The sequence below is a fragment of the Mesitornis unicolor genome, unplaced genomic scaffold, assembly GCF_000695765.1.
Source record: "Mesitornis unicolor isolate BGI_N332 unplaced genomic scaffold, ASM69576v1 scaffold4093, whole genome shotgun sequence".
NCBI lineage: Eukaryota > Metazoa > Chordata > Aves > Mesitornithiformes > Mesitornithidae > Mesitornis > Mesitornis unicolor.
This window is the reverse complement of record NW_010173842.1, coordinates 18,770-43,346: the sequence shown is the minus strand read 5'-3', so window position 1 is coordinate 43,346 and position 24,577 is coordinate 18,770. Positions and strand designations below refer to the sequence as shown.

At 39.3% G+C, this 24,577-nt stretch overlaps 1 protein-coding gene across 1 annotated transcript in view; it reads left to right on the top strand.

Moving 5' to 3' along the window:
- LOC104537836 (myocardial zonula adherens protein-like) overlaps positions 1-24,577 on the top strand; it is a gene marked incomplete at its 5' end in the record, with an annotated part of 41,119 nt that overhangs the window by 4,605 nt on the left and 11,937 nt on the right. The window contains 8 exons of the mRNA XM_010180845.1: positions 4,674-4,832; positions 7,407-7,499; positions 10,426-10,539; positions 11,397-11,549; positions 14,392-14,517; positions 15,401-15,529; positions 17,684-17,769; positions 20,709-20,814. Of these exons, the coding sequence (XP_010179147.1) occupies positions 4,674-4,832; positions 7,407-7,499; positions 10,426-10,539; positions 11,397-11,549; positions 14,392-14,517; positions 15,401-15,529; positions 17,684-17,769; positions 20,709-20,814 (966 nt within the window). The remainder of the gene's footprint in view (positions 1-4,673; positions 4,833-7,406; positions 7,500-10,425; positions 10,540-11,396; positions 11,550-14,391; positions 14,518-15,400; positions 15,530-17,683; positions 17,770-20,708; positions 20,815-24,577) is intronic.

Here is a 24,577-nt window from a genome sequence, read left to right as displayed (position 1 = left end):
TGGTGAGTTCGGTATTACAGATTTGTCATTTTACTGAGCAGAAATAAGTAACCTAAGTAGCAATGTAAATGTTCTTGTCCCTTGCATAACTAGTGAACAAGATAACTGGGTACTTCAGAAACCTCTGAATGTGGCAGTTGAGGAAAAGGGAAAGCCTTGCTTAACTGATACAGTTCTGGGTAAAAGAAGAGTTTTTAGATGGTGTAGGTAAACAGAAGACAACGATTTAGCAAAATTTTAAGGCTGTATGAGTACTAAACCCAAAATTGTACTTATCATTGCATTAGATGTCCTTTTTCCTCAAAATAAGATACCTGTTTTGTGCTTCTGCTTCCATTTTTGGGGAACCTATGAAGATACCTGACTTTCATTTCAAAAACCGATGGAGATACATTAGGAAGCAAATAATGCCTCAGTGTTATTTACATGATGCGAAAAAAAACCATGGGCAATACAAAAAGCAGCTAACAAGTCATATTTAGGGTTTGTTTTTATACTGTCTTTGCTTCACCTGTTTTATGCTACTTGTGCTAGCGTAAACAAAATACATGGCAATTATCAAGGCTTTTGCAACCTTGGGGTGTAGGCTTCTGTTTTAATTATTTATTAAATAAACACAGTCTGCATTTCTTTAGTACATGCTGTGTGATCACACACGAAGTGCAACATAGACAAAGCACATTCCTGGAAGCTGCTGTAGCATTGGTATGCGTCAACGTGCTGTGTTCCTGCTGTTACCTCGGACTGTCATGTAACTGACTACAGGCACAAAGAAATAGTCACAAATTGCTTAAGTCAAGTCTGCCTTTTCAGATCAGCAGCTCGCATTAGAAGGGATTTTGAGCACAATCTGGGGCAACAACTGTGCATGTTCCAATGCAGCAAGTGCATAGACAGGTGGGGAGCAAGAACTTCCTTGCACTCTGGAGCTGGTGAATATTTTGACCTTAAACAGCAATGGTTAACTAATTTAACTAAGCACTTTTCTGATTAGCTTTACTTGCTCCTAAATACTTGCATGTGCTTACTTATTCTGTTACGATCACTGAGATGTCTCACTGCAGATCAGAGGGGAGACAGGGGAGGACCTTCTCTGAAAAATATCTGAGTTCTGAGAGTGGATATATGTGGGACATAGAGGAAAACAATGGAAAGTATTTGACTTAAAAACCATTCTGTAGCCTTTGAGGATGTGGAAAATCTAGGATTTGTGGACGAGGAAACATGGGAGAGAGAGAATGTGGCAGAGGAGAAGGCAGAAAAGGAAAAAACACTGAAGGGAGGAAAATAAACAAAGGTGGGTGGAAGTAGCTTAAAAGAGGAGATGAAGTGGCAAAAAGTATACTTGATGCATACTTAGTGATGCAGTTCTGTGGAGTAGTTTGAGAACTCAGACATTCAGCAAGGCCTCCTTTAAAGGCAGTGGTGTATTGAAAAAGAGTCAACAAGCAAAGCAACCCATCCACCTCTCAACCCTGCATTGAGCAGTGTTCTGATTTTAACCCTTTTGCTAAGAGGACACTGCATCAGATTAGCCCTTTTTTTTCAGGGCATATGTTGAACCCTGAAGCAGCAGTCATTGAGTGGAAATTAAGAGAAAAGGGGGAGTAGAAGGTAAGCATAGCTGAAATAGAACAGCAAGGAAAAAGACTAAAGAAGTATAAGAGCAGTCCTTTGCATAGCTGCTGGTTCATACAGCTTTAAATCAACCAAGAACTGAAACTTTAACAGGTGTTTGCCTGGAGATTGTGATATGAATAGGGAGTAAGGAGAGGGTAAAAGCAATATCCTGTATTTTAAGTAGCACATAGTAGAACTGGAACACTTAACAGATGATGGAGATTCTTTTAATCGTATGAAAGAGAAGTGACAAAGGCATCTTGGGAGGCTTGTGCCAATACAGACGACAGGCACATTCACCGTGGTTGCAAGAGACAAGTAACCAGTCTAGTTTTGTGCGCACCTCATCCTGCATGTACTGCCCACTATGATGTAAAATTCAGTCTGTTCATCTGTGAAATACACAAGTGCGATGGGTGATTCTCCAGCTGCAAACTCATTGGTTTGAATTTGTAGGCCTTTCTTAAAGGGGAAAAAAATTCCTTCAAAGCATTCCTTAGGAATGTGTTTGTAATACTCTAAAAATACAGTACTTGGTCATAATTTTCACACAGAACTCAGCAAACAGCACTTTAAACAAGTCTGCTAATGTTTTGGAGGCACAAAGGATCTTGATAGTTGCTGGTATTCAGCTGTTCACCTCATAAAAAATGAATGCTCATGGGTAAAGGGTATGGATTTATGAATTCAGTGTCTGGCGCCTTAGTAACCTCTAAACAATCAAGTGATTATTCATTTGGTTATCAGGAAGATGGAAACTTGTACGTAATCCCTTTATCCAGATGCAGGGGAGGAGCTGCAATGAAACTATCAAAGAAACTGTACAACCCTGGAAGCAAACAAACACAGAAAAGATTTGAGTCATGTCCCCATCTAGTTTCTGTATCTTCTCTACTCTCAGAAAATCAGCTGTAAGGTTTTTGTCTGTATGCATCCAAAGAGCAAAACTAAAAAACCAATAGCACATAATTATGACATGTCTGATTATCAGGATATGAAGCTTTGCATATAATGTTTTCGAAGTGCAAAATGGTGTCATGTATAGGTAGGGCTGGTTGCCCAATGTTTTTCCATTAAGCGGTCTTCAGGCTTTATTTTTAAATGATTGCTTGTAGCTTTGTTGTTCTTTGCCTGAAATGTTCTTTATCAGGTGTCTGCTCCGTGACTGTTCCCTTCCCAGCCCTGCACACACACACCCAGAGCTTCAGCAAAATGGTTAAGCCATTAATGATACAGTAAAAGAAAGTAGGTGGGATTTACAATGCTGTCAGTGTCATGTGGGAGGGACACAATATAAAACCAATGCCTGTCTTTACCCATTCTTCTTAATGCAAGTAGATTTTCCTGTTCGTTTTTCTCTTAGCCAAAGAAGTATTTATTCTTATATTGCCACCATAGTTGTGTTAGTTGGGCTGCTAAAAACTGAAAGTGCTACTGCTTGAGACTATCATCACCATCTGTCCTGGTAAGGACTGGAGACTCTGGGATACAGCTGCAGATGGATATAAGATGCTGAGCTTTATCTCTTCCAGCCTCTGTTTGGTGTCAAAGAGAGTATTTAGACACTGCTTAGACTCTTAATTTAGTAAAGAATCTCAAAGTTAGTCAGTTTTCATACAGTGTCATTACTGAACACTAAGGCAAAGTAAATATTCTCAAACTTACCTATATCCTGGTATATCTGGCATGAGAAAGGAAGTTCAGTAAAATTACCTGTAACTGATTTGTCTCCAGCACTGGCCTTTCAAAAACAACCCAAAACACTAAGCAGTAACAGCTGTGTTTCCAAGATTGTGTGTTTCTAATTTTCTATTAGGGAATAATAATTGATTTTAGGTTCCTAGTTTGCAAATATTCAAATTTAGATAAGAATATCTTTTCCCTTCTTTTAAAAAAGCCGTAATGTGAACGTCTTTATCTAAGCTAGTTGTTCAAATTCTTTGCAATCAAGAAGAGAAATGAGTACTTCTGGAGACTGATTGCTCTAGAAGGAAATTTCTCTGGGTTGGTTAGAAGGGAGGCTGGGTGAGTAGTGAGGTCAGGTGGCTACAGCTGACCTTGCAGATATTTATTTACATGCTGAAGGAAGTGATTCCTGCTCTTTGCATGAATGTTCTTACTAAGTGTGTTGATGAGATGAATAAGAGGAGCCTGTTGCAAAGAGTACCTTAAAGTAAGACATACAATTATTACAAGTATGTTTTATGAACTTATAATGAATGTAGGCACTTGAAAACCGCCTTTCTGTTTACTTACCAAGACCTGATTTCCTCCTGCAGTAGTTCGTCACAGTGGGACACTCACAGGAATGCTGTTTCATAGCTTTGCTGTGGCTCTTACAGTGTCAATTCTACAACTTCCATAAGAGAAATGCAGCCCTGAAATGGATGATTCTTTGTATGTACAGCTTAGGTAGCTTTACATGCAAACTGAATTTGTACTTTGGTCATCTCAAAGATGAGCACGTATTTTCTGAGCCTTGTTTAAGGAATGGATAAATTTGTCTAAAATGTTTTCATTTCAGTTTCTGAGAACTTTCTAGAATTTTTTAGTAAACTTGTGAATTTTTATATTTTCTGGAGCAGGGAATTTGGGGAGTGAGGGACAATTCTGTGGTTGAAAGAGTTGAAAGGGAACTGTGAGAGCTGACAATGCTCTGGGAGAATGCACAGAAGTTGCATATGTTGGTGAACAAAAATAAACCATGATAACGTTTTCTCTCACATACCTCAGCCTCTCCTTGCACAAATCCAATCTGTTGTCTCTAGCTGTACCTGTATCACTTCCATTATAGTCAGTGGAAATTAGACATCTCTGTCATCTCTACCAATTATAAACTGGTTATTGATTTTCCCAAAAACATGAAGGTTGGTCACTTAGCCACAAAATACTTGGGAACTAGTGTTCTTAGGTCCTGTTGTGCTTTCACTGTAGTCAGTCTCTCCTGGTCCTATGTTACTGTATTTCTGGGGTTTTGGTTTGTTGTTTGTTTTGGTTTTTTTTTATTCTAGTACTGATTTTAAAATAACTTCTTTTTGTTTTTACTATTGAAGGAACCATACCATGTACCGAATGGCATGTCTCCAGGGAAGCTCTCTCATGGGATGGTATATGGCGTTGTGCACCGAACTGACAACAACCATAAGAGGGAAATGGTGGTTTATGGCTGGTCAGCTGATCAGCTGAAAGAGGAGATGAATTACATTAAAGAAGTGAGTTATGCTTTCCGCTTCAAAACTTGTCAAATACCTTTCCCATGTATGCATGTAGAGCTGTGAGTGGATATGGGCTGACTGATGTCTAGCCTAACACCTGAATTTGATTTGGGAATCTACTCTGAACCTAAAGGCTTGCCTTGTTAGTATTTGAGTTAGAAAGAAAGCATGCTATGTACCTGGGAACTGTGCCATCCAGGCTCAAGGCCTCTGTGCCAAGGAATACTTCTGAATGCTTGCTGACTGGGCTACAGCTGGCCAAGCAAACTGCTAAACAGATCTTGGGGTTCCTATCCTGAACCCTTCATAATTTCAAATGTGACACAGAAGAAACTACATCAGTAGACAGCTGAAAGGATAAACTCTCTCTTCCTCTGCTTCCTCCATCGCCAACCCCTCCAGTTTTGAAAAGGATCCTAAATTAGGTGACATAGTAAAATCACTTGGGTATATTTTGGGGCAGCCTTAAAATAGTCAGCCTAATAAGGATGACTTTGTACTACTTTCTCTGTGCATGCTCATTTATTGTAATTGGCAGAAGCTCTCCTGAAAGAAAAAAAAAAACACCACCACCGCTTTTCTGATGCTTCTGGTTTCTGTGCTCAAAACCCAGCACCTCTTTGCCTGTCTGTCCTTGGCTCTCAGACTTTGGCAATAACCCCCTGATTAGCCCAGGGCAAATAATTTGACCTCTTTCCATCCACCTTCACCACCCAGGAAGCTATTGGTCAGTGGTTATCATGTCACACTGATTCAAGTGCAGACTGAGTTGATATAAAAGGGAGGAACACTGAGTCAAGCCAGCAGCGTGAGAGACTGTAATTATGTGTGCTCTTAACATCAGCCTGGTCTCTAGCTATCAGGACTTGCTTCTTTCCTTTACTACTCACTGTTTGTTAGCTCCCAGCATTCATTACTCTTGAGTTCCTGTGCTCACAGTTAGGGTACGTCACTACTGCAGTGCAGGCGAGGCACTCGAGCTGTCTCCACTGCTGGTTTCCTGCCTGGGTCGTTTATCTGCCCTGCTGGGGTGGTGTCAGGGGATAGGTGAATTGGCACATGGCAGATCCAGCTTCCTGGACTGCCCTGTTTCTGGTACCTGGTGTAGATTGCTTGGACCAGGACCATCTCCCTACACTTTTCTGTTCACAGCTGGCTTGTGGCATGGAGGGACATGTCAGACCACATGAACTTCATGTCTTGCATGTGTTCAGAGTACTGAGCCTTTCAGGAAAATGTGGGAAAGACATGGGAAGAGATGTTACTAGCCCTTGCTTCCCTATCTTCTGGAAGCTGTGTTCAGCTGTGCTAACTTGTGAACTTTGGTCTGCCAGATAGGTTTTGTCTTTAAAAGTAGAGCCTTAAACAAGAGTTCTCAGCTTGTGCCACATATATGCTGATTTAAATAGACCAGAAATGATGGGCCACGTTAGAACTGCTGATGGTTTCCTTTGTATCCAAGTCAAATTTGCACCTTGCAAGAGGTTATGTTTGTGTCATGTGCATATGTGTGAGGCAGGGTGAGGGGTGCTTTCCTGAGGTGAAGTGCAGGAGTTGCCTTCCATGTTTCTCGTCCTCATGGGAGCACATAGTTTTGGGTAGGTTTGTGCCTAATCCTTGCATAAATTTGATGGCCAACGCCCCTCTTCTGAGAGGAAGTGGATATACTGCAGAGCTGCTAGAGACATCTGCTCTCATATAAGGCCCTACTAATGTTTTCTCCTCAATCCTTTGCCAAGCCTCTGCAGCAGGTAACTGCCCTAAACTATCTACAATCAGTCTGTATTCGATAGAGGTGAGGAGGGAGGGAGGAGTTTGAGTTACATAGCTGGAAGGTCGACTGTAGGCAAACATTTAACCAGTGTTTACAAATGTGCTTCTGAGATGACTGGTTCTGTGCCTGATTGCAGTGGCATGTAAACCCAAGCTGCCTTCCAGCATGCTGCTTTTTTTCCTTTTCCCTTTCCTTTCCCCTTTCTACCATAGTTCTTAAAAAAAAAAAACCCAACATCAAATTGAGTACTCTCTTCAGATTTGAAATTGTGTTGTTAAATTTATGCTAATATATCGTTTAGCCAGATACAAGCCTAAAGGTCTGAAATTAAAGGGTTTATCTTCAAAGGATACTCATGGAAAACTAATTAACCACTTAAAAAGGTATAAAGATGTATTAAATCCATGTGTGGGCACTTTTTTCAGAAAGAAAACATTATGTGCTCTAATTAATTTTAATTCCTTCAGTAATCAGGTTAAAATGAGTAATGGGTAATTTAATTGAAATTTATTATTTAAATTATAAATTTAGAAGTGTTTTGAGTAAAGAGAAGTTTGGAATTACTCAGCGATTTTTATTTGTATCACCCCTATGTAGACAAGTCTTGAGACTTAAAAGTTTTTGTCTTGTTCTTGAGAGTAGATAGCTGTTGATGAAAAGGTAGTATAATAATGGAAATTGTGGAAAGTAATAATGAAGGACATAGGAAAAAACCCCGATGTCCTCGTATAAACAGGATCATCAATAAGTTTGATAAAGGCATTTGATTTTTATTTTTGTTTTTTTTTTTACACCAGGTGAGAGCAACTCTGGAAAAAGTAAGAAAGAAAATGTATGGTGAATATGATGAAATGAAACGAAAAATACAGCAGCTTACGAATGACACACGAGCATAACTGTCCCAGTGTTATCTAGATACCTTTTTTTTTTGCTTCAGCAGAACAGAAATAATTTCTCAAACCATTCCAGTTAGTTGTTTTATGTGACATCTATACTTTTCTTTCTTTATTTTTCCCTCCAGAAAGGTAAAGTAGGACAGGGATACTTTTGCATATGGAGTTACTATTTGCCTGCTTCTTGGAAATAAAAGAATGGACTTGATAGCATTGTCTGTGTGTATTGGTGATTAGTGGAGATACTTGTACCAGTAAGCTGCCAGGTGAATTGAATAAATAACTTACATAATTAGGAGTAACGTGCAACTTAGTTGGTGTCATATCAATAGACTTAGAATCATTACGGTTGGAAAAGACCTCTAAGATCATCAAGTCCAACCGTCAACCCAACACCCCCATGCCCACTAAACCATGTCTCAAAGTGCCACATCTACATGGTTTTTGAACACCTCCAGGGATGGTGACTCCACCACCTCCCTGGGCAGCCTGTTTTAGTGTTCGACCACTCTCTCAGTAAATAAGTTTTTCCTAATATCCAATCTAAACCTCTCCTGGCACAACTTGAGGCCATTTCCTCTTGTCCTGCTGCTGGTTGCATGGGAGAAGAGACCAACACCCACCCCTCTACCCCCTCCTTTCAGGCAGCTGTAGAGAGCAATAAGGTCTCCCCTCAGTCTCCTTTTCTCCAGATTGAACAACCCCAGCTCCCTCAGCCGCTCCTCATAAGGCTCCAGACCCTTCACCAGCTTCATTGCCCTTCTCTGGCCACACTCCAGCAACAAAATGCCCTTCTTGTACTGAGGGGCCCAAAACTGAACACAGACTTTCCTCTGTTTTGCTGACTTTATTGTTTAAACGTTATAGTAAAAAAAGTAGCAATATTCTTTAGTATTAAAGTGCTTGACAGTCCTAAAAGTGACAACTTTTGGTTCTTAATTGAACCCTTTGATGGGTCATTCGATGACCTCTTTCTTCTGACATGCTGTTTTAGCAGTAAAAGCTGCTGCAGTCTGTAGAAGTATCTTTCATATGAAACTGATGAGTTCTTTGGCCCCCAAAAAAATCTCCCTGAAAACTTGCTGTGGATTTTATCTTCAGCATTGATTTTTCACAGCCCTAGTGCAGATGAAGCTCTGGCAATTGAACATATTCTGACTTCAAGGGACTGGGACCCTGACTTGTGCCCTTCTGCCATCCTCATTTGGAGGCTGTCAGTTCCCTTGCATGTTGTATCATATATAAAGATCAGAACTTGCTGTTACACTGCTACTTTTATTCTGTGGCAACTAGTCTCAAAAACCAAGAGAAAATCACTCCGACTTGAGGAGGAAGAGAAAACTGAATTTCCCTAAAGTGTGTTAAATAGTCTTAATGGTGCCAGCAAGGTGAGTCTCCCACCCAGTGTGCATGTAAGCAAATGGTGTTTCAGATGTAGTTTTGTTATCTTTGCTGCTGATCCTTATTAAATAGCAGTGGTGATATCCTTCACTTCCAGATCTTCTGTCAGACCAGTAGAAATCCTGCATGAATCTGAATGTCTCTCTTAATTAAAGGTTTCTGACCAGCTCTGACAGAATCTCTACTTCTGCAGCAAATTAGCAGTTATGAAGCACTCCTCCTGAGATAAATGGCACATTTTGAGACACTCTCCACTCTTCTTTTTTAATACTTGAGACTGTCTGAAAGAAAGCATAATTGTTATACCTAATAATATACGCTTCTGGTTGGTTGGTTTTGGTTTTACATGACTGCCATCTTTCATGCTATGTGTGGATTCTGTCTAAAATCCTTTATATTCTCTTTTCTTCAGCTTTTACATGACTGCCATCTTTCATGCTATGTGGGGATTCTGTCTAAAATCCTTTATATTCTCTCTTCTTCAGTTTTGAATCACTATGTTTTTTTCCCATCAATTTCCAGGACTACTTTTTGTTCATAAGGTTTGTTTGAAATTTGTACTTCCAATATCCTGCCCTGGGTAGTATGTTTCTTCACACAAGTTCTTATCTTGTAATTTTCTTCATCCATCCAAGGCATTTCTGCTTTTGTTTGTTTGGGGGTTCGTTTGTTTTGTTTTTTTTTTACATGAGCACACTGTTAACTGTAACTACTTGGCTTCTGCTCCCTATGCTGACCTAATCTGTGTGTGTGTTGGTTACTAAACACTCATTGTTCTCTGTATCAGTCCCTAGTGTTCTTACATTTTTATCAAGAAGCAAATCTGGTCCATCTACGAATGTGAGTTGGGCTGGCCTTCATTACTAACATGATTTTTCTCTTTATTCTTCGATGGTCCATAATTATTTACACTGTTTGGGTTTTGATTTCTTCTTAAATATTGTCATTTTGTGCCTTTTTTTCCCCTCTGGTTTTTAACAGTATGCGTGTACATAACAGAAGATGACGAATTTACACACAATAAAATTCTCTGCTGACTTCTCCTACCTGCTTCCTATTAGATCATCCTTAAGTCTTCTTGATGTTGTTTCTTTACCTACCTGATTAGTCAGTTCTTTCTTAATTCAGGCTATTCTACAGTTCACCCAGACCTTGCTTTCCTCATTTCTTGCATTCTTCTGCTTTTCACTCTGTGACTCCTTACAGTCTGCCCACTCTGTATATGAACTTTCTGAACAGACATCTGCCAAGTGTCCTCTTGTCCTTTAAAAAGAACAGCTTTTACAGTGATTACAAGCATAAACAAGATACTTGTGCCTTATTTCTGTAAGCATATTTGGATTCTGAGTTTTGTGTGTTTGTTTCTGAGGTGCAAGAATATGATTTGAGGCCTGTGTATTTTACGCATCCTAGAACTGTGAAAATTAATGACGGGGTCTTTCTCTTCTGTAGCTCCCTTTGAAAGAATAGGTAAACTTGGTCATTATTCTATATAAAACTTTTTTTTTTTGTTTCTGCTTAGGTGACAAATGCTCATCAGGAATCCTTAGAGAATCATGTGCGAGTGCAGGCTGCAGCCTTAGATAGCTTTAGTGAAATGAACAGCTCCTTGACATCAGCATCAATAGACTTGCAGGTACATTTTAATAGCCGTTTCACAGCTGACAACTGTCTTTTCTGACATAGACTTAAAAGCATTCATAAAACATGGATGGCAAATGTAGATTCTAACACTAAACAAGCCCATGAAGAACTGTCTTGGATATCTAAGACAGCTAATTTAGGAAACTATGAAAAAAAAATTCTAACACCTCTGTTTTTAAACAAACCTGTTAAAAATAGTGTACAATAAAGAGATACTGATCTGCAGCAGACTAATGCTACTAGTCGTGTCTGTATGGAATAGCCAAGGTGGAAATGTGATTTGTTCTGTATTGTGCCAAATGGTACATCTGCTGACTTATTCCTACCTTCACTGTTAGCAGAAATGGAAGTGGCATGTTTGGATGCTAAACACTTGTGAGACTTTACATAACTGTGAAATGCAGGGGGAGGGAAAAGATGGGAATGAATTTTCTGTTTTAAATACGTCCAAATTCACCCATATCTGTGCTGAACAACTTAATGTCCCTGCTTTCTTGTCACATTTTTTTCTCAGTCCAGTGCATTTAATACGTGTAGCATGGCCCTTGGAGAGAAGAAAGGAAGATTGTTGGGAGTAGCATGCATGCTAAGATGTATTCATGTTCCTTTCTTTTTTTTATAGTGTTCCAGGACTTGATTTCACTGAGCATGTTCCTCATGGAAATACCTTCTAGCAAACTAAATACAACAAAAGCCATAGTTTTAAATGTTAAAACTTGCAAAAGTGTTCATACGGCATTGATACACCAAGAAACTCTTAGATGTTCTGTCTGTCATGTAATCTCTTGCCTCTCTTACTTCACCAAATTATCTGTGACTTTTAATATGAGGTTTGCCTCTTTCTTCTAGAAAACTCTGGTGGATGTTACATTGGAGAACACTGATATAAGGGAACAAATAAGGAATTTAAAACATACACATGAGCAATCTATGGAAAAGCTGAGAGAGAAGCAAAAGCAACTGGAAACGGCACAAATTGAAAATCAGTTATTGAAATTAAAGGTGAGGTATATAAACTCCCCTAAAAATTTTGCACAGTAAGGGCATTAGCAGTAAGTTAGATTAATTCCTTGGCCTTATTTGTAAAGGATTCTTCATGCCTTCATCATTCCCTGGAGCTGACTTATTCCTGTGAATCAGCACTGTTTTAATAACAAAGAATCTCAGCTGGCAGCCATCAGTCTTTCCGTAACACGGGATTACCATTCAGGGATGTTGGCAGGTGAAAATTCAAACCATTAAATGGTTATTAGTGTCCATTGCTGTAAGTAAAGGAGTATTTTAAGTCTGCACAGTGCTATAAGAATTTCTTGCTACTGAATTTTTCTATTTGGTATTGTGCACTTTTAAATCTGTTAAGTCTTACGATCATATGGTCAGCAGATATGTGCTGGAACAGCAAATGTCTTGGAAAGAGAATTAAGCTCGGTCTTTCAGAGAAACGCAAAGGAATAAAAAACAAGCTGGAAGGTTTTACATGCCAGAAAGCTTGACTGTTTGCTCCCCTCATCTGCCAGATATATTCCTTTAATCTCATTGAAAAAACCCAACAACTGACAAACAAAACACCACTTCTGGAAACTTTTGTCTTTCTTAAAATTGCTCAAAATAGACTAATTTGGATATAATATTGTGTAAGAGTTTGTCAGTGTGAAATTAAGGTGACTGCTGGTTTATTCATGTTTGATTTTGGCAGAGAATATGTTTCTTTTTGGCTCTAGTGGCTTGCATTCAAGCTTAATGATGAATGGGTAAAAGAGATAAATTAACATAAGTCTATTTCAACTTAAAATTCATTTTCTCATTTCCATTCATAGTGAAGCTTTGCAGGCTATAAAAGTAGCTGTATTTTGTACCTGCTATTGTCAGCAGGATACAAAAAGGGAAAAACCAATTAAAAGTAGAAAGCAAAGCTGATGCAATTAAGATTTCAAAACAAATTGGACTTTACAATAATCTTAAGGACATGCACCAACAAGTCAGGGAAAGGTATGTCTGCTTCTAAGGGCAGAGAACTGAAGGTTAAGTCCCAGTTCAACTGAAGACTTAAGGATTTGTTTATCTTCAGGCACGTCAAGGTCTGCAGATGCGTGCCCTGCCTTAATGGAGAAAAAGTTTAAATTTTGCCCTCAAAGTTGCAGTTTTAGTGGATAAAATACCTCATTGCTGTCTTTGAAAGTTAAACATAAAATTGTGTATCAAAGATGCCAAGACATCTGGGATTTAATTCCAGGGGTGAATGGAAGAGGATGGTGTGGAATCTGGGAGGTTTGCAGTTGAAAAGCAGTAACTACTGTATGCCATGGTTATTTTCTGGCTAGGAGGACCCACCCATGTAGCTTATTAAGTAGGTTTGGTTTATTCATACAATCATAACAATCACTGAGGTTGGAGACATTGCTTAAGAGTACTACAACAGGTGCCCTGATGCATCTACCTTTTAATCCTTGTTTTAACTCTCCTCATTGCTCAAGCTATAAGCAAAGGAATGATGGAGAGATGGTGCCAGAGATCATATTCCAGTTCAATGTATCTTAAAGACTCTGAATTTTGACTGTTGGGTTTTTTTAATGAATGATATGATTATTTCAGGCTTCCTAAAATGTGTAAGGTTTTGTGTAGCACTAAAACTTAATTCCCTCTCACAAAGTGCAGGTTACTACCCCTACCCCAGCGCTGGTCTAGGTGAGATGCCAAAGGGGGCAATTGCAGTACCAATGGAGTCCTTCAGAGCTCAGTCCCTTTTCGAAGGATGAAATACACCTTTGTTAACTTACAGGGTAGTAAGACAACTTGTTCCCACCACGCAAGATAAACATAAGGGTTTAATAAATATTCAGTCCTTGAAATGAAAAAAACCAACCCCAAAGATCCAAACCTCAGTTATCAGGACTAGGCATTTTGTAGCTGTGTAAACTGTAGTGATCAGCGGGGAACACTTTATTCTTCTCCCAGATGACTGTATATTCCTGTTTCCTGACCTTTTTGTAGCACCCACAGTATTTCACTATAACCTTGTCTGATTTATATCATCTCTAGTAAGAGAACTAAGTCCTGGACAAGCTATTTTACTTTGCTTTTATTGCAGTTTACAGAGTAGATGGGTTTAACCTGTGAATATCCTATCTGGTGTTTAATTACCGAGGGTGTGGTTCAGTCAGTGTTTTGAGCCAACAGAAGAGGGAAATCCTGTCTCTGAATTACCATTCCTGCCCTCTTCCTTGTAGCAGTAGTAAAGTTTCTGGTCCTGTGCTTAAAAATTAACCCTTCCACACCCCTGAGTATATGAATTTTCAGTCTGATTGTTACCTGGTCTGCTTTGTGCCATGGTCGCCCCAGTTCTTATGCCCACATAAAGAGCAGTATGTGAAAAAGCAAGAGGGGAGGGAGGGTGCAGCTGTGTTTTCTAGTGAATACCACACACTTCAGTCCAGCTTAAAGTATTGCTTTGAGTGTTTTTGGTCACTTAGAAACAGCAGTTGAGTCCAGACCATCTCTAATCTATGCTTCTGTAAAAGAAAATATCGTTTCAATGGGGAAACAAACCAAGTGTCTTGGAGGTTGTTGTGGAAGGGCTTGGTGAAGAGGCATAGCCTAGTCTCAGATAAGCAATGACTTGTTAAGTTCAGACAATGTGAAACTTGATGAAACGATAACTTCTACAAATTTGAATTACTTGTATACTGGCAAAGTGTTGTAAATGGTCTTGATGCAAATGGAAATCTGTCAAATTTATAACAAGACGGAGCTGAAGTCCAAAGTGTAATTCTTGAGTCACGTGAACTGTTTCTCCCGCTACCAGTAGTGCTGTATGGACTGATGGGTCAACTTTCCCCTCTCATAGGTGGAATCGTCGCAGGAAGCCAATGCTGAAGTCATGAGAGAGATGACAAGAAAACTGTATAGTCAGTATGAGGAAAAAATGCGAGAAGAGGAGCAGAAACATAAAGCGGAGAAAGAAATCCTCCTAGTACGTATAGCTGGTCTGTAAAAGTGGTGCTTGGCTTGGGTGTTGTTTCTTAGTCAGTTAATACTCCAGAGTTGACGTGTTCCTTCACTCCCGTCTCTGTGAGTAGTCATGCCACAGTTACTAAGCTTTCCAAGCTGTTGAGGTTGTAGGGCTAAGACAAGAATGTGTACAAACGGAGTAACTGTAGTGATAATGTAAATTTCCAAAATTTGAAATGGATTTTAATTGGGTTTTTTAACTTCTGAGTCTCTAAAAAAATAATTAAAAAAAGAATAAAAAAGAAGGAAAAGGTAATGTCCAATTGTAGTGATAGTTTAAGAAGGGGAAGGGGATCAACTTCACTGGGTGCTACTGGAGCAAGAACTCTTCTTGTCGCCTGGTTTCCCTCCATCCTTTCTGTGAGCAGTTAGTCATTGGATTTTTGTACCTGATAAAGACAGATAATGACTGAGATTGAAAGTAGATTCCCCAGTCTCTTTCTCTTCTTATTGTTCTATATGTGAGAAAAGTACAAAGTTGAACATGGCAGACTTGGGTGTCTGTAAAATGCTATCTTCTGCAACAGCATATTTTTTTATGCTGTTAGTTCATGGCATCCTCAGAAGGGAAAACAAATATCTAAGAAATGAGTAGAAGTTTTTCTCAGATCTTCCTAATGATGTTTTACAAATACCTACGCACTTCAAAGTGCCCTAGATCTTTTGTTCTATACAATTCATATTGAGGGTCACAACTCTTCCAGACTTCTGGGCAGGTATAGTGGAAAGCTTTAAGCTCTGCTTAAAAGCTATTAGCCTGGCTCTATGGCCTAAGAAAAAAAATAAATAAAATTCCTAATTAATAGATTGAATGTTAATGTGACTGTAAATGTTGTTATTTGAAGGAGGAAACGAATCGGCTTCTGAAGGCTATTGAAGAGGCAAATAAGAAGATGCAGATTACAGAAACAAGCATACAGGAAAAAGACCAGAGAATTGGTGAGCTGGACCGGCTCATTGAACGCATGGAAGAGGTATGAGAGTTAGCTGCCTTTCAAGGAAATGCAGAAGTGCATGGAGGAAATTTGATTTGTTGTTGTTGTTATGTCTGCTGCTCAGTGACATACCATTGCTGTTTACTTAGTTATTGTATCCATCTAAGTAAATGGACCTGGACACTGAGATTGTTTCTTCTATATTTCTAGGGATCTTTACAGTCACAGCTGCCTAAGGTATCAAAATTTATTTGGCAAATTACCCATTATTTTAAGGAAAGAGTTCAGAAAGACCAGTCTTCCTTCAGTGTGCAAGGTCTCCTAAGCCTGATGAAGCAGTAATCATAAATGATCCAAGGTCTCTTAGAAATGCTGTTGGTTGGTCCATTAAAATGTGTTTTAGTTAGGAATAGACCTTACTATTTAGCTCTTTATAGTCCTGATTAGAATTGTATCTCCACATTTCTCCACAAGTGGATGAAACACTAAAATTAAATCTTCAGACTACAATGTTTTAAGGGTTTTTTGTGGGTGTGTAGTAGCCACTTAATCTTTGATGCAGATATATATCTTATTTAGATTATGGCTCAGAATATTTTAAGGAGAGAAGAAAAAAAATCATTTTTACTGCCTTCTAATCCAAAACGTAGGTTCTTCCTTTCCTGCTAGCATTAAAAACTTTTAATAATTCCTCTTCCTGGGTAAATACTCCTTATCAAGCTAATAGAGAACAGGTTTTTGACAATTTACTTTTAAAGCTCTGAAAGCAAAAATGCTTTGAGACATTTACCTCTTGAGACACTGACAGCAAAACTACTGTAAAACTAGTTGTAGCAGGTTTTGGATTGCTTCTTTTTATTTACTGCTTTCCCTTCTTCTCTTTATGGACTTCACTCCAGGGCAAAACTCAGACTAGTAGTCAGATTATCATTATTTTAATGTATTGATAAGGCGAAGAGTATCACAGTACCTCTCCCTTCGTAGTATACTGCTTCTGAATCTCATTTCTTGAACCTTCTCAGATACCTGAAAAAGCTTGGTATCTTCTGTTTCAGTTACGGTGAAATTTCCTCTTAGTTTTCTGGTATCGTTCACCTAACAGAGAATGAATGTTATCATTTAGTCCTTAGACTGTATAGTGTGACTCTAAATGATGTAAGAGCAGCCCTTCCAAGAGACTGCAGTGCTCGTGGATGTAATTTGGCATTTCTCATTTCATTCAACAGCAGGCATCTCATGGTCTTTAAAGATCTGTGCCTTGCTATCTAAAATACAGAAGCAGAGAGCATTCTGGTAAAGTGGAGGGAATACAAAGATCTTTTCTTGTAAGTGAAGTGATTTTTTTCGTTAGCTTTAATTTACTATAGTAAATATTTGTTACTGAGAAATAGATTTTTAGAAGCCAGTTTGTTGGCTTGACTGGTTAGTACAATATGCATTTGTAATCAGCCCCTTTTGTTTAATGCTTGCGAGTCTATTAGTAGAACTAGTGATCACACTGAGGAATCACTCAACTTAATATGCCCCTTCAGTAGCTCCATTAGCTTCATCTGGCTTCAGCCTACAACTTTTAAGTATTATGCAGTGAATAAGGGACTGCAAAATAGTTTTTAAGTACAGATGAGTATTTTCCTGTTTGGTTGTTTAATTTGCTCTTATCTGGCTGATACTTGCAGAGTAAAATTGAATGCCTCTTAAATGTCCATAAAAGTAGACAGCAGACTCAGCTTTTAATTTATGTTGACTTAGTACCCAAGTTCTCATAGATCTTCATGAGCACTGTGCTGGTGGACACCTAAAAAAATAAACAGGAATATTTTTGGGAAGAAAATAGAGTAATACCTTTTATCACGGCCTTGAATTAAGAGATCTTTTTGGAGGGATAACATGGAAAGTTTGACATTTATGTGGTTAGGTTGTAATGATCTTTTATTAAAAAAATAAGTTTCAAGTACAACCGTACATCTTCAAAGAGGATATTAAGAACTCTGATCTTATTTTCAAGCATAGCTGGCAATCTGATTTTATTATTATGCATTCTGTGCTCTTTGGCTATAGGAAATGGCTGAATTTTGTTTAATTAGTTTCTATTTTAATTTCACAAATGATCTTTTGAACTTCAATAAAATATGCTTTGTGAAGCCTTTACATTTTTGACACATGGAGAACTGAAGGATAATGTTTCTTGTTTAGGAACGTCAGCAGCTGCAAAAACAACTTGAACTAAATGAAATACAAATATCTGGAGCAAAATCTGAAAACAGCTCTGACAGTGAAAGGTGAGATATGTCTTGTCTGTAGAACTTCTGGTATTGCTAGGAAACTTTAGGGGTTGGTTGGTTTGGTTTTGAAGACACCCGAATTTTGGTTTTTCTAAGTTTATAACTGCAGTCTGGTAGGGATTGTCCATCTGAATGTAAGTTTATTTACGTATGTCGTGGTTTTAGGGCCACTAAATCCTGGACAGACGCTCTCTGTTAACCCCTCTCCCCTCCCCAGAAAGGAAGAGAAAAGAGAATAAGGAAGAGAGACTTTACGGGTTGGTAAATAAAACTAACAGGTTTAATAAAACAATAATACTGATACTACAGGATAATAATGTAAATAGGAAAATAGTGAAAAAAATACATACATATAAATATGTACAAATACATATACAAAACCAATATAAAATCCTCCTCCCACCCTCCTCCCAATGATGAATACGTCACCAGAGGCTCTGGGAGCAGGGCACTGGAAAAAAAAAAATGCAGACAGGACCCAGCAGCAGTGGGAGCTGATGCAGAACACAGGGATCAGGATCAGAGGCAGATGAACCAGCAGGGTCTGCTGGGACTTTGGCCACTGCAGGATCGACACAGAAGGAAGGGTCCAAGATGGAAGGGCTCCAAGATAGAAGAAGGAAGGGTCGAGACCCTCGTGATCCCTCACGCATTCTGTGTCCTGTATTAAGCTGTAGGGCATCCCCTTTGAAAAGGTGAACTCTTGGAGAGAGCAAGAGTTTTGCATAGAACTGCCGTAGAACTTGACACTCGAAGGGGCAGGTCTACACATGTGGTGCATGTTAACATATGCACATGAACAAAATGAAGGTGTGGAAGACATCTGAAATGTAGCATCACAGTGCAGAAATAAGCTATGAAGTTATCTGGGGAGAGCGAGGGTGATGTTATTGGCAGTGAGACCTCTGTAAATGGTTGTTCTCTGAAGCATGAGGCTTAGAAGAAAGATCTAGTGTGATGGTACCCGGATGCGCTGTTTTTGCGCACAAGTGGCACGTGCATCCATTGCTACCTCTTTGAGAAATAGAGAGCAGCATGACCAGGCAAAAGAAAGCTTCGAGCAAAGCCACAGGCAAAGTTTCAAGAGAAATCTGTCCAGCATTGAAACAGCGTAACTGCCATTGGATTGAAAATTGCATCCGCCACTCAAAGGTTTATATCACACTGCTTCAGTGGGTAAAGATTAATTTAAAGCAGAGACTGAATAATTGTACTTGATTACTACTTACTTATGTTTTTGTGGCACCCAGAGATTTGGTTTTAAGGTTTTGGCATCCTGCTGTTCCGTAGGAAGCATAAACATAAAAGGAGGCCTCTGCTGAGAGCATCTCACTGCCTATTTGTATTGGTCACTTATCAGCTTATCTGGTTTCAGGGTAACAGCTTTTCACAGCAGACAGTTACAATAATAATTTAAAGTGAACAGATGTCGCCTACAATGTAGAATATGGAGATGAAAGATAAATGCTTCCTTTACCTTTTCTCACTTCAGTGAATCCTGCCCTGTCCACTCAGCATGAAAAGTTACGCTGCAGTAAAAAGGGTAAAATCGATGTTCAGACAGGTACTTGTGCAGAGCACTGTGTCAGTCTGTGCAATGCAAGCAATGGATCTGTGTTCAGCTGCTGAAGTCTGTTCTTAAGTTCCCTTTACCTGTCTGTACCCAACCAGACACTTGAGCTCCACCTGAGGAAGGACCTCTGCTCCATTGCTCCATTGCTGTCACTGCTTAAAATTCTGCACCTTTCAATGAGAGACCAAATATGCATTACAATTGCAATGAGAATGTAAATTGTGGTTTTGTGAGACCTTAGTAGGCAGGGTTGAAAAACCTGTAGCAATGCCTTGATTTTTTGAATCCTTGTCAAAGTGCTGCAGTTACAGTTCTGTAGAGTACTTCACTGTTAATAGAGATGCTTTCTGGGGGGAAACAGCATACAATTCAGTCATTCACTGAAATCTTGTCATACAGTTTGCCATCTGCTGCTTTGCAGAATGGTGGTTCTATTTGCAGCTTCAACGGTTTCTTCTGCTGTGCACAGACCAAGATGAGAAAAGCCTTTTTGTTTTTGAATCCCCTCCTCCACTTCTCAAATTCTGTCCAGTTCTGAACCCAGGGCTACAGAAGCTTATTTTGTAGGCAAGCAATGCTTTCTTTGAAGAATTTCAAGAATAGTACATTCAGATAAAAATGGAGGCTCCCATGGCCAACATGCCAAAAACTTACTAAGAAGCTTCCCTCCTGTTTCTTTGCGTATTCTAAAACTGCTTTTCTGGCAAGCCGTCAAACCAGTTTGTGGCAGGAGTTCAGTGGGTGTTCAATTTCCCTGTTAAACATATTTGGAGAAATGCAGAATCTGTCTAGAGAGACATACATACAAACTTCAAACATCCACAACGATTCCTGCTCTTGATGAGTTATTACTACTCCAGATAGCATTCTGCTACTGTTGGCAACTGTGCCAAATCCTTGACTCAAAGCTTCCCTGTAGTAGGCAAGCTTTTAAAAGGACATCAGCAGATGTTCGTCCTGGCTTTTATTTAGTACACAGTTTCAAAAACTTTGCAGGTGGTAATAAGCCAGGGTAAATGTATCTTTCTGATGGTAAAGATTTAGATGTCTAAAGGCCTTTCACTTCAAGGAAAAGCAGACATCTTAGAGATGAGTTTTGTCACATAGTTTAATTGTCAGCACTTCAGCCTCTGAGTAAGCACGCCAGTATGCATGACAAAGGCGAGTTAACTTGGGTGGAGACAGCCACTTTGACTGAAACACTGCTGTTAAACTGTACTTTGGACAAACTGACATCTGTCACTGGAATTCGACTTACCTGCCTCTTGACCTTGTCTTCCTGATTTATGGTGGGGATTGTTCTTGTTTTGCTTATATGGCATAGCTCCCCACTTACATGTTTAATTCTTCCATGTTTTGCTAGGTCACAGTATTTGGAGGAGGTAGCAGCTAGCCTACGAGAGCGAATCAAACATCTGGATGATATGGTCCACTGCCAACAGAAGAAAGTCAAGCACATGGTTGAGGAGGTGAGAGCTAGTAAAACAATTCTGACTCTTTTGGGTATACTGATTCTTTTGGTACATAATCCAAAGAAAGCTCTGTTCTGTGTGCAGTTTCCTTGTGCCACCTTAGTTACAAACACAGTGAAAGATGAGTTAAGCATCTGGAGCTAGTGAAGCAGAGAAACTAGGTGAAAGCAGTTTAATTCAGTGGCTGTGGGTTATATACTGTGACCTTTAGGCTGATAGTAATTCTGGAACTCTTCATGATAGTCCAGGAAATCCAATATACAACTTGCAACTCAATTTGAAGCATTCCAAGGGTAATTGCAGGAACAATGCAAACTAGTCCTTAAGGGTCTCCTTCCTGGACAGAAGTGGAATGCAAAAACTGCCCTTTATTATTATTTTTTTAAATGTGGTTCCTCACAGAAATAGGCAGGCAAACACCACTCATCTTTTTTACCCAGGTCTTGGGACTTCATCTTAGGTGATATGCTTTCCTGGAATATTGTAAGTGGCTTTCTGCTTGAAAGCTGCTTTAAGCTCCAGGCTACCTACGTGCCAATGAACTGTTTAGCATTCAGAAGGCTGTGATTGCAAACTTTTATTTCTCCAAGTGGATGAAAGAACGACATGGAAAAAAGGGTAAATTAAGTTTAAATTGGAGCTTTACAAAGCAGACTGACAACATTACTGCACTGAGCCTTACTATTGCCTAGAGGATAGTCACTCGTGAAATATCTTTTATCACACATTCACCAATCAAATGATTGGAAACCATTCTAACCTAAGGCATTATTTCTGCATTCACAATGTGCTCTTATAGGATTACTGATTAGAGACGGAGTTTTTCCATTTTTATCAAGGTGGTAGTTTTTTACACATATATTACACACATATTTGCCTATATCTGCTTTGTTTTATAAGATTCTGATGTAATCCTGTATGATCAGATGCGTGATACTAAGTGACTTTTACACAGAGGGATGCAAAAGTATCTATTTCTTTGCATTAAAGTTCTTCTGTCACATTTTCAGTATAGAAGACTGGTATAAAGTCTTGAGGTTTTGTTTCTAGTTCAGCTTGCCATTTTCACTGTTTTCAAGCATCATAGCAGGTGGTCTAAAACTGAGCTAACAATCTTCATACCATGGTATTCTGTTAAAGAAAACTTATCCAGTCTAATAATCCAGTCTATCTAATTAATGGATTATGGGAACAATTATTTAATCTGACCTAAACTTTGTCCTTTATTACAAAATGTATTTTAAACTGCTCTGTGTAACTGGACCTCTAGTGGGCTGCATTGGTGTAACTTTCAGTTCCATGGTGTATTTTGGCAAAAACATGTGTAAAGCTCGGGCCGATTATTATTTCATTAATATTAGGTTTAGTGGGTGAGTTTAGCTTGCTGATTCTGTGTAATGTATCTCTGCAGGTGCCTTCATATACAGAGAAAGCCCTTCTAGATCTTTTGCTTATCCTATTTAAGAAGTAGAATATCGGGTGACCAGCTCACTACTTAGCTGTCATTAGGTTTAGTGGGTGAGTTTAGCTTGCTGATTCTGTGTAATGTATCTCTGCAGGTGCCTTCATATACACAGAAACCCTTCTATATCTTTTGGTTATCCTATTTAAGACGTAGAATATCGGGTGACCAGCTCACTAGTTAGCTGTCAAATATGTCTTGTTTTAATTAATGTCTGACTGTATGCTTTTCAAAATCAATTATATCTCTGTATAAATCCTTGACTGCCATGCAGCCATAGGGAATATATTTTTGGTTTTTCCTGTAGTCCTTGCGTGGTTTAGTTTCTCTTTCAATTCATTTTCCTTGAGAACTGCATGAACACCTGTAGCTATGTCTGTATTTTCACTAGCGAGCTAACAAGACTCCCGTAACAGAGGTTTGATCAGGTCAGATGGTACCAAATACATTAGGCACTTAATGTTTTTTTAACTTTGTGCTGGTCGTGGTTTGTGTTTGTGCTGTGTTTGAGGAAATCTCTACAGTATAGCTGGCATGCACTATTTGAAACTGGACTCTTCTAGTTAAAGGCCTAAAATAGTACAGAGAAGAGTAGCTGGCCACCATGGGGTAAGATAAAAGGCATTGCAGGTGTGTGCCCTGAGCTATCCATGCATGTGGTATTTTTCATGATTTTGTGCTTTTTTCTACATAAATATTAGACAAGTATTTTTAGGCTCACTTTAAGCAACAGTAACTGTTCCACAGAAGCTGAGGAATCAGCAACAAAATTACTTCTTAGAACGTAGGCTATTGAAAAGGAATGCTATCTGAAGAGTGTCTTCTGGAGTCAAGTTAAAAACTAGTGAGCCAGCAGCACTAAGCATACTTTCTAAAGTAAATAGGGAAGATTTTGTAGTTGCGCTACTATTTAAGTCTGAGAAGATGCGTTAATCAGGGTGTATTTGAACACGCATCCTCTCTACATTACATTTAACCAAATGCAGAATGTAGTGGGTAGGAACACCTAGAAAAGTGTCATGAAGACCTGCCATGTTATCATTATTACAATACTTTCATGGCTGGTACCTGTAAAATAATGTTCCATCTTAGGGAACATCAAAATTAAAAACAGTGTGACCAGCAGGTCCAGGGAGGTGATCATCCCCTGTACTCGGCACTGGTGAGGCCGCACCTCGAGTGCTGTGTTCAGTTCTGGGCCCCTCACTATAAGAAGGATGTTGAGATTCTGGAGCGTGTTCAGAGAAGAGCCACAAGGATGGGGAGGGCTCTGGAGAACAAGCCTGATGAGGAGTGGCTGAGGGAACTGGGCTTGTTTAGCCTGGAGAAGAGAAGGCTGAGGGGAGACCTCATCACCACCTACAACTACCTCAAGGGAGCTTGTAGAGAGGTGGGTGCTGGTCTCTTCTCCCAGGTGATGGGGGATAGAACAAGGGGAAACGGCACCAAGCTGTGCCAAGGGAGGTTCAGGTTAGAGATAAGGAGGAAGTTCTTTACTGAGAGGGTCGTCAGAGGCTGGAACAGGCTGCCCAGGGAGGTGGTGGAGTCACCATCCCTGGATGTGTTTAAAGAGCGGGTAGATGAGGTACTTAGGGATATGGTTTAGGGGGTAGACAGGAACGGTTGGACGTGATGATCTCAGAGGGCTTTTCCAACCGAGCGATTCTGTGATTCTGTGATTAAATAAAGCGATTTGTTCCCATCTTAGTGCAGTGTATTTTACATTCCACCTTAGGGTTTATGAGGGTATTATAATGATCAATAACTTGCATTTGAATAATATAATTGAGAAAGGAAGAATGAGCAAAGCAGCTAGAAAGCCTGCTTTCTGAGATGCTTAGCTTATCTGTTGCATGAGAAGAGACTGAGAACAGGCTAACCTTGGAAATGCAGAAGAGAAGTGGAAAGAAAGTAAACAGTAAAAATTGTCCTCAGTGCTTTTGTGAGAAGCTGAAACAAAGCTACTGTATGAACGAGGTGAGAATGATGGCTAAGCCTGTGCTTGCTTGACTACAGGATGAGCTTTATTTAGTATTAATCTTGGTATATTTGGACACACATGTAGAGTATAAATGAGGAGTTTATTCTTTCAGTGTAAACCACAATGGGTTTATGCTGTTACCATCTCCAATTTAGACAAAGTGCAGCTTTGAATACAGTACAGGAATGAATATAATTTCAAAGATGTGTGCTAAACAAACAAGGTACACTGCTTCAAACTCATACGGAGAACTGTCAAAATTGAACAAGTACTGAGATGAATCTGCTGGCTGAAAAATCACAAAATGGATTGCTCTT